Genomic DNA, 10580 nt, shown 5'->3' with positions numbered 1-10580 from the left:
TAGGTGGATTGCAAATAAATATTTAAGTACTCTGCTTCCTATGGGGATGCTATGCAAGCTTCTGGCAAGTTCCTCTAGACAGCTAGGTGAAGAGAAACAAGAGCAGTACTGATGATGAAGGCCAAACTACTTCTTGAGCACTGAAGGGCCCTCTTGGGATCAAGGCAAGAATACCCCCCAAATATTTGTCTATAAGCACACGCACGCACACACACACGCACACACACTCATATAGGTACTGGCCCGGCGTCCAGGACATGCCTGCAGAGGAGGCTGAATCTAAATTTAATTTCTGGCTACCAAAGAATCCAAACTAAAACAGCACTGTTTTGTCCCTCCCGCGGGAGTCATGAAGTGAATCAGTCACTTTTTCCAATGGCCTCAAATCCATTGAGCACAATGCCATTCTGAAGCTGGTAGGCTTGTTCTGGAGAATCTGGGGAGCAAGTTCATAGGCTACAAAAGGAGATTTTTGTTAAGATTGTGCTTGGCAATTACGGTTTTCTTCTTTAAAAACAAAACAAAAAACACTGTTTCCTTCAAACTTGTCTGGCTCTTCATCTATTTCTACACACAGCAGACTTGAGCCAGGGTCATATCCAGAAACGACACCGTGTGGGTTTTCCCCCCTCAAATGTATGAACATGTATGATGTATAGATGAGTATATACAAATGCTGGCTGGGGAGGCCTTCTCTCCAATTCAGCGTCCTAACAGCAAACGCTATTTACAAACCCGGTCAGTAGCACAAAGGCTCATGCACAGCAGCGTGTCTTTATTCATGCTCGGGGAGCATTTTTCCATGGCCTGTGTCTCATTCCCAGCATGAAATAGTAGGTTTCTTAAGCCCAGATATTCACAGACTTCTGCCCTTTGTTCTAGTAACATTCCATGTTCCACATCAAGAGATTAGGTTTCAGCTTCTAATCTTGCGGCATCATCGTATCATTACGGATGGTCAGGAGGCCCGAAGGCGACTACTGCCATTTATTCAAATAAACTATCAGCGATGCTTTTCAAACAGAAATCGGAGAAGCCTTGGAAAGGACTCAGGGTGTCCAGGCCATCCCACCCTCCCTTGCTCCCAAGTCTGTATTATTATTTTTTTTTCATTAATGAGGGCTGCCTGGCTCTGGGGAGTAGAAGATGCAGTTTGAACTCTTACAACAGGATGGTGGCTGGTGACAAAAATCACTGGTCACTAAAGTGTGCGCATCAAGATAGGATTACAGCGGCGTGTCCACTACTCTGGAATAGGATGCAAGCTGAAGGAGAACAAAACAACCAGTATAGAAACCAAAAGAACAGGGATCGTTCCTGTTGGGGGAGAAACCCCCCCTCCCCCCCGGCACGCCTCCTGCTTCAGACATCTTCGTGAACCAGCAGAGGCTGGGTAGAAGACGCACTGCTGCCCACAGAGTTGATCCGCACAGAATGGTCCACCACAGGACGCTCCTGGTGGGGGCTGCAGTTCGCTAGGTTGGAATAAATCTGAGGAAAACAAGTCCGCGGTTAATACGCCGGTCCCCGCAATGAACACAGAGACAGAGCACGGGCGCGTGTTTGCAGCTTCGGGATCACAAGTAACTTACAAAGCCTCTTTGAAAGAGGAGATTGGCAAGACTTTCACGGCCAAAACCCCAATCATATGGACAAAAGAAAACATAAGCTTTGTTTTATCCCTCATTTCCCCCAAACTCTGATACATAAGAAGTGATTGGGGGGGGGGGGGAGTGCTTTTCTGCTGAGATATATCTGGGATCAAGTACTATCTAAATAAACTATTAAAAGCGTTTATCAACTGCTATGGACAACTATAACCCAATGGCTGATGTCATTTGCTGGGAAATTGGTGGCCCTTCCAGGGGTCTTCCATTGAGAATTAAACACATGGGTGGGAAGTGCTATTTAATCTGAAACATGGTCTGACACCCAGAAGAGCAAGCTTTAACTCAAAAATATCAGTGATATACTCTTAGAAACGATAGTTCCAAGCACACAATCCATCAAAAAAGCAGCTTTAAAAAAAAAAAAAAAATCTGAGTTAAAGGATCACCAATTCTTCCTTAAGAGCAGAAGAAATAATGGATTTGAGTTTTGAATCCCCAGCACCCCCCACCTCCTCGAATCACTGGCAGGGATCTCCCAACCTCAAAAAGCTCTTCATTCTATATGGCTTGTGGGCATGACAGCTAGATGCCATTTTCTGGTTATGCCTGTTTGAGCAGAAGGCTTATTTCCCTGCCGTAACAAGTTGTCTCTTCTATGCTTTTATTCTAGTTCACATTACCCCAGCCATCCAGAGGCTGAATGGGCCAGACACATGAGACAGAGAACACGCCGATCCCATGACCAGCATCTGGGGTGGGGGAGGAAACACAGCAAATCCGTATGGAAGCTTCTGCCTCCACACTTTGCCTGCAAAGCCCTCCACTCTTTTTCCTCCTCATCTGACGTCTTTACAGCAGAACCGGGGTCGGGCAGAAAGAACCTGTTTCCATTGCTTTTCCTGCCTACCCAAAGACCAAGCTGCCTAAGGCAAGGACAGAAGGGAGGGTCCCAGGGCCCCCAGAGCCTGAGAAGGAAGCACCTGGTCCGAGAGAGGGGGCTGGAGTGTACTCACATGATTGGTGCTATCTGAAATCTGCTTCTCAATGAGCTGCACGATCTGCTTGAACGTTGGCCTTTTTAGGGGATCAGCATCCCAGCAAGTCTTCATGATGTCATACCTGCAAAGCAAGGGCCATTTCCAATCACCCCTCAACGCCCTTGTCCTGGCTTCTCAGAGTGTACTTCATGTGACCATCTCAAAAATCATTCCAGGGCCGTGCAACTGGGCATACGGAAAGGCACGGGCATGAAATAAAACACTGTGCCTATGAAAGGCTGCTGAAACTTTCTGCGCATTTGGTGACAAAAGATTATGAAAATAAGCTACAAAAATGGCATCTGACCGGGATGTCATAAAAAGGAACAGGAGACGTTGATATTTCAGACTGTACTAGTGAAACCCCCCCACACCTGGGTTTCTGTCTTTGAAAAGGAAAATAAAAGGGGAAGCATGATCTGAAGGAAAACATCTCGGCCCTTACATTTCGGCAGGTGCATGCTCAGGGCTGAGCATTCGGAACCCTTCCTTGATCATCTTGTAGAACTTAGAATCAACTGGCATCCCGGGGTAGGGGCTGCTTCCTGAGGCACAAATAGTTCGCAAATCAGTGTTAATAAGCAGGACACTGATAAAACCTTAAAGAAGATGCTCAGAGTCTAACCAAGGTGCCTTTGCAAGGCGTTTTACCTAAAGAGAACAGCTCCCACAGAAAAATCCCATAGGACCAGACATCACTTTCAAATGTGTACACACAGTTGAAAATGCTTTCAGGTGCCATCCACTTCACAGGCAGCCGAGCCTGTAACACAAGCACAACATATTCGGTGATGTTAATTAAGAAGCTCAAAAAAAAAATTTGAATAGAAAATATTCCTACAGGTATCGCTCCCGCTGTGGGGGTGAGGGTGAGAAGGTGACTGCCATCTCACAAAGGCCTTTTACCCTATGACTCAGGTGACTCTCCCTACCTCTGAAATAGGTGGCTCACACGGTACTATCCCCATTTTCAAGATGGGGACACTGAGGGGCGCCTAGGTGGCTCAGGCGGTTAAGCGTCTGCCTTCGGCTTAGGTCATGATCTCGGGGTCCTGGGATCGAGCCCTGCATGGGGCTCCCTGCTTGGTAGGGAGTCTGCTTCTCCGTCTGCTGCCCCCCATGTTCTCTATTTCTCTCTCACATAAATAAATAAAATCTTTAAAAAAAAAAAAAAAGATGGCGACATTGAGTCAATACAGCGTGGTGGTTAAGAGCACAGATGTCAGGGACAGACACATGGGGTCTAATCTAGCTCCATCACTGGCCTTGAGTAACACAGAGATTTGTTAGTTACCACCGAATACGTTTTCCCCAACAAGAGAAACACGGCCTCCCACAGTAAAAACTACATTTCCCAGCTCCTTTGTAGCTTAGCGTCGCCATGTGACTCAGGTTTGGCCACTAAGTAATAAGTATAACATTGTAGCTGTAGGAAAGCCTTGTTAAAAACATGGCTGGCAGGCGCCCTTTGATCTTTTCCTTCTCGTCCCTCCTCCATCCTGCCTTCTGACTGTGGTGCCTGGCTATCTAGAGGCCATCTCGAGCCAAGAACGAGGGCTACACCAGCAGCAGTTGAGCAAATGGAAGAGTAGAAGGATCTGATCCTGGTGCTCTACACCAGCCCTGGCCTACTGTTACTATACTTCCTTTACTTTTCTTTGGGGTTTTCTGTCATAATCACACCCAAACTACCTTTCACAAATACACTGGAAATGTCACTTAAGTATCTGTAATTAAGCCTCAATATGTTCTTCCGTAAAGCAAAAATAATGTTTCAAATTTCATGAGCTGTTTTGTGGGTTAAATGAGATCATGTGGGCAGAAGTACTTAGCACAGTACTGCTGACTCACTAATCTCTGAACAGCTGCCTTGCCTAAGCAAGCACCCAATGGACAGTAGCGGCTTATGGTGACCATGATGATTCCAAGGTGGCGAGCAGCAGACCGGGCTTTAAATTCAACAGCTGAACTTCACATCCTGAACCCTTTCTGCTAAAATCAAGTTAAACTTGCTGTGACTATTCCTTTTACAGACATTCTGGATTCCTGGATCTTAGTCTACCATAAAAAACTAGATCAATCCTTCTCTTAATCCATTTAGGATTGAAAACTGGGAAGACAATTTTTTTTCTAGTGTTAAAGTTACTTTAGCCAGCAGAAAAAAGGCAAGCAAGCAAGCCAGCCTTCTAGTATCTCCTCCCAGAATTTATGCTAAAGCTCCAACAGGGGCTCCTAACCTGAGCTCTACTACATGTGTCCTGGATTCAGGGGCCTGTGAACTTGGAAGGGAAAAACATGACATTCTTGTTTTCACCAACTTCTAAGTAAAGTTTAGCATTTCCTTAAATTGTGAATAAAGGCAATAAAGCCCAGCAATCTTAGCAGTTCCTGTGACTTTGTGACAGACACCTTCACCATTATTAGTGTTTACATCACCATCACTTCGAAATTACAGCAGTTTTTAGACCCACGGCTAGAATAGGTTACTGTGTGTAACAAAAAAGCAGGGGTATCAACGTCAAATATTGACTTTTTAATAATGTGAGAACTATATTCCAATTGAACTGCATTTCTTGGTAATCCTATAGATTTTATTTTATGCATTTAAGACAACATTCTGACAAGGGCTCCAATGGCCTCACCAGACATTGGAAGGGGCCACGGCAGAAAAATGACTAAGAACCCATGTGGAGTGGAAGAACTTTCTGAGAAGCTGACACAGGGAGATGGCACATGACGAGTAAATTTGGGGCGGTAACATGTTGTGTGAGCCTGGTGAAGAGAGATCTGTCATTGGTTAGCTCAATGGGCCTGAGCTGGAGCCCCCAGTCTAGAAGCCTGGTGGGACCTAACCCATCCTTGTTCATTCCAACTAAGGTCCCTAACCAGTAACAAGCTGTTAAGAAGCTGCAGCATAACCGCTGTCATGATTATTTATAGTCCAAATCAAGACATCTGTAACAGTAGGAACAAGTGCTGTATTAGCCGCAATGTGGCTGGCACTGTCCTAAGCACGTCACATAGATGAACTCATTTAATCCACACAACTTTATGAGGCAGGTGATAGGATCATTCCCAAGAGGAGGAAAGAAAGCAAGGTTGAGAGGCATTGGGTAATTCTTGCCAAATATTGTACCTCCACCAAATGATGGGACCAGATTCGAACTCGGCAAGACTGGGTGCAGAACCTGCTGTCTTCCTCCTCATGCCCTTCTGTCAATATTCAAAGGCCTCGATAAGGAATCACCCCTCGTTCTTTCTTCCAATAGTGCATGCACCGGGATAGAAAGAACTTGGTTCTATTAACCCTCATAATGATGAAATCTAGTCTTAGAAGAGATTTATTAGAAATACATGCTTTGAGGGGACGCCTGGGTGGCTCAGCCCATTAAGTGTCTGCCTTCTGCTCAGGTCATGATCCCAGGGTCCTGGGATCAAGCCCCCGCATCGGGCTCCCTGCTCAGCGGGGAGTCTGCTTCTCCCTCTCCCTCTGTCCCTCCCCATTGCCCCTGCTCTCTCTCTCAAATAAATAAATGAACAAATAATCTTCAAAAAAAAAAAAAAATACATGGTTTGATCAGGAAGGAAAGCCAGCAACATTTCTACAAAACCAAGTCAAGTACAGCCTTCCCATAGAGATGCCATGGTGAAAGAGAAAATATTACATTATCATAAGGCACATAAATAGCCACCTCCAGGAATAAATCCAGCCTGGGGAAATGGGCCTGGGCAAGAGGATATACACAGGACTATATGGCTTCCCATAATAATGGGATTCTGCTTTGGAGATCATGGGCTCTGGTTTCAGCCTTTACTGACCTGCGTCATCTCTGAATGAGTGATGTTTATTACTAAAATACATAAAATATACTAAGCTTTAGTTTCTCCAACTCTGAAAATGTGAAGACATGGCAGGGGGTTGTTCTGATGATACAGTGAGAACTGGCAAGGAAATAAAGCACTCTGAAATAAAATCACTATGTTCTCTAACCCAATTATTACTTATGAACCTATTTCATATGCTCTCCATTGATTGTAAGATCCAACATTCTACATACCGAATTCTGAACATTAGCTTAGATTTTAATCTTTTTCACATGGCATGTCAATCTCCAAATAAAATTCCCCTGCTGTGACCTTCAGGCCCACATTTGTTTCACTTGAACAAAATAGAGTTCATTGCTATTCTCAGGCTATAATGAAAATTAAGGCTATTTCTGTTTCTTTCACATGCCCCATAATTACACAATTAGAATTAGGAATTCTATTATCGGAATGTTAGTTGTAGTAATGTTCAGCATACCATGCAAATTTTGCTGAAGTACCCTTAATTTGACTGCTAAAATGCATGCTATCTCAAAGGTAGGATTTGCATTAGGAAACTCATAAGAAGCAATTGTTAGGAAAACTTGAAACTAAAATCCTTCACTGGACTGTCAAGCAGAGAGTGGGTACTCACATTTCCTTTGACCACATAATTAGAATCATTCTTGATGTCTCTGGCTAGACCAAAATCACAAATCTTTGTGATTCGACCATGAGTGAGGAGGATATTTCTAGCAGCCAAGTCTCTGTGAATACACTATTAGGAGAGTGGGAGAGAAAAGAAAACCATTTACATTTATTTTAAACTCTTCAAGAATGAAAACTACGTTCCACACTAGAGTGCCTCTCTGTCACACAAATCCAGTACCTTGGCTTTGCTTTGTAACTATTTGGTGCGCCAAAAATAAAGATCTAAATTATGCTTTGAATGATGTTCAAAATTTGTGTTTCACATCGTTAGGACCTTAATTACGATAAGCATTTTCCAAACCAACTCGAATAAATTTTTTTCCCTCCTCAGGACTGCTTTCATTCATAGGAAAATACATTATAAATAGTCATATCGTATCTTTTAAACCGAACACCCATTTTGCATGCTTCTCTTTGAATGTCCTTTTATAGAGTTTTTAGAATGTCTGTGCAACTCCAATTTGATGTCTCCCAAGGACACAGGGAAGAGGCTCTTTATTTCAGCCATCCCATACCATACTCTCTCGGTTTGGTAATTGTTTGGAAATGTCACCAATGACACTTAAGGGTAGGGTCTGTTATCTCCTGCTAGTCTGCTAGTCCCGTATGCTAGGGACTTCCTCTCACCCTTCCAGAGACTATGTTCCTTGCTTTGGTTCCATCATTCTCTTCCCATCCCTATCTTTTTTCCCAAATGCTTATTATTTTCTCTGATTCCTTATTCCTCCATACTTCATGAACCCGTACAATAACTTGAGGTCTAACTTCCAACAAAACCCAAATACGTGCTTCGCCAAGCACTGCAACTGCATGAGGCACCCCCTCCTTTTGCTGATGAAATCATTCTCTATTTTCTAAGAGCAGCTCCTGTACCCTGAAAGCCAAAATTTTTAAATGAATTCACTGCATAAAAAAAAAATATTCATAGAAAGCTCATTTAGACAGGCTTGCACTTTAAAGCTTATAAATGAGAATAGGAATTCCAAAGAGACAGCAGTTGGAACATGAAGAAACTCAATTTCCTCTGTTTTGGGTTACCACACTTCCAAATGAGACTGTGTATTCTAACTAGGGCTTTAAAATGCTCCATTGGGGTTGGGGTTGGGGGTTGGGGCATTCTGCTCTGAGAACCACACCCACTCACATTCTTTGAGGCGAGGAATGCCATGCCCTTGGCCACCTGGTAAGAAAAGCTCAGCAAGTCCTCCAGGTCCAGAGCCAACTCGTCATCTTCCATGATGGCGGGAGTCACATCTCTTTCTATGTATGAGCCTGTTAGGAGAAGGACTTTCTTAGCAATTAAACCTCAAAGCGCGGAAAAGAGAAGACAGTGACAAGGATACCAAAGGTTGGTAGGGAAGGAACTGATGTGACTATGCAGGCAAGTCACCTGCCCAGCACTGAGGAAAGGTAAATGCCCCAGCACAAAGCTAATATTCACCATCTGGGGCTTCTGGGGAGAAGGATGGTGGATAAATAAGAAAATCTCCTATTTTTTAATATGCAAAATATGTATCTGATACACATACATTTTTCATCTATGCAGTGAGATGCTCCTATACAATAAACAAATGCTCTGATACCCACTTGGAACCCTTAACTGCCATTGACCAGTGGGCATTGCCATTGGTCCCTACTGGAAAGAAGTAACAGTCACTCTGGGGAACACTAGTATATTTCACAGCGGTATGAGAAATCCTCTGTAAATGAAGTTGTTTTTATAGTTTCATAGGTACCCACCTATTCTCGCAGATCTCCTTTTGTCTGCCTTGGTTGGCACAACATAAGAAACTCCGGGTTTCATGTCCATGTATTCATCAGTACTATCATTGCTGTGAGAGATGAAATATCCATCCATCAAATCAGGACTGAATAAAATGGGAAACAGGGGAGTACCCATGGGGCAGGCTCTATCTCCCCACTGCCTTTTTTACACAAGAGGCTGATTTTGTTCAAAGAAAGTATTGCCAAGTTTGAATGAAGACAATCTTGTTCATAAGATAGGCGTTTTTAATATTCAACATTAGGGTCCAATGCCCAGGAATGAGACCATCTTTTTTGTGTTCAATCATAGATGGGACTCAGGTTAGAAATTTCCCATTTCTTGACACCAGGGATTTAATGAGAAACAGAGAGCCAAAAACATTATCCCCCATTCCCTCAAACTCTCTAAATTAGCCCCAAGAGACAAGATGAAAGACACAAGAAAGACACAAAGAACAAGAGCTTCTGAGATGTGTGATGGGGGGAAGGCAGGGATCGTTAACATATAGCGACTGATGGAAGAAGGTTTGAAAAAACCAAGTTTAGTTCAGATAAACACCAATAATTTGGATGATTTTCTGAACCATCTGGACCTCTTGAATCTGCAACATTTGGCTGGAAAGTCTTCAAGATTTCTAGTACTTCCTGCTTCTGATTAGCATAGAAACACTATGACAACAATCTCCTTCGGAGTATGCTGGTGGTTCCAGTCCCATATGGGATCCCAAAGCACAAAGAACACCACATCGGATTGAACAATTTGGGACATTATTTCAGAAAGTTGAGAAAGAGATATGGGGCCAAGGTTTTAGAAATAAGGCAAAGTGGCTCATTTACTCATACAAAGAGCATATGCTCTGGAGAAACTAACAAAAGGTGGTTTGTTCTGTATTTTACTACCACTTGACACCACCCACGTCTACAGGACTAGAAAAAGGTAAGATAAAAAGGCTTCACCTGGGGTTGAAAACTTTAGCCAGGGGTACAAAAAAGGGCTTTAAGAGGTAACTGCCCATCAGTAATAGTTGCTGAGGTCTTCCTGAGGGCCTGGAGCTGAGTTTAAGAAACAAAGTCCTGCCATCTCAAAATGCAGGGGACAGAATGAATAAGAAGGAGAGAAGAAATCCAGCACACAACTTCAGAAATATAAAGGATAAGGGACTGGGCATGATGAATATGATTTCTGTTGGGCTGGGTGAATCTAGGAAATCTTCATCAATGGTAGATCTCAACCTTTGGAAAGAACAGGCCAGGCATGGCAGAGAAGAATGCTTCTGGCTATAAGCCACACTAACTGTTCTTAAAGGAATCTGAAGCTCTTTGTACACCATTCAAATTCAGAATGGTATTAAAGACGAAAGCGATGAAAATAAGGTACAGAATTTTTAAAAATGTGCTAGAGTCGTTGTGCCTTTTAATAGCGTGATGAGTTTAAAACAAAATAAAAAGGGGGGCAAGGTATACAGGAATAATTCAGAGGTAGATGGTGAGAAACCTACGTGCAGAGATAAAGTTCAGAGCTCTTTTGTCATTCTGTTAAAGGTTTTCAAGAAATTTACAACTTGACAGGCTTTAGCATTTTCTCTATAAGCAGCGTCTTGCTGTAGAGATGCATATAGTACCAAGCCCAACAGAATAAATGAAATGACACACA

General features: G+C 43.2%; 1 protein-coding gene across 5 annotated transcripts in view; it reads right to left on the bottom strand.

Annotated features, from left to right (window-relative positions):
* Nucleotides 1-343: 343 nt before the first annotated feature.
* The window catches only part of KIT (KIT proto-oncogene, receptor tyrosine kinase), an 80571-nt gene continuing 70334 nt past the window's right edge, over nucleotides 344-10580 (bottom strand). For 4 of the 5 annotated variants that reach the window (XM_045881130.3, XM_045881132.3, XM_045881131.3 and 1 more), the window contains exons 15-21: nucleotides 8903-8994; nucleotides 8307-8434; nucleotides 7107-7229; nucleotides 3299-3410; nucleotides 3093-3192; nucleotides 2624-2729; nucleotides 344-1491 (exon numbers count right to left, since the gene is read on the bottom strand). In XM_045881130.3, the coding sequence (XP_045737086.1) occupies nucleotides 1363-1491; nucleotides 2624-2729; nucleotides 3093-3192; nucleotides 3299-3410; nucleotides 7107-7229; nucleotides 8307-8434; nucleotides 8903-8994 (790 nt within the window). In that variant the 3' untranslated portion in view covers nucleotides 344-1362. The remainder of the gene's footprint in view (nucleotides 1492-2623; nucleotides 2730-3092; nucleotides 3193-3298; nucleotides 3411-7106; nucleotides 7230-8306; nucleotides 8435-8902; nucleotides 8995-10580) is intronic. The other variant, XM_064584496.1, reaches the window with a different exon arrangement.

The sequence above is a fragment of the Mirounga angustirostris genome, unplaced genomic scaffold, assembly GCF_029215605.1.
Source record: "Mirounga angustirostris isolate CCGP_5_RB_7025 unplaced genomic scaffold, mMirAng1.0.hap1 SCAF_2, whole genome shotgun sequence".
NCBI lineage: Eukaryota > Metazoa > Chordata > Mammalia > Carnivora > Phocidae > Mirounga > Mirounga angustirostris.
The sequence above is the reverse complement of the archived record's forward strand: the minus strand, read 5'-3'. Positions and strand labels throughout refer to the sequence as shown.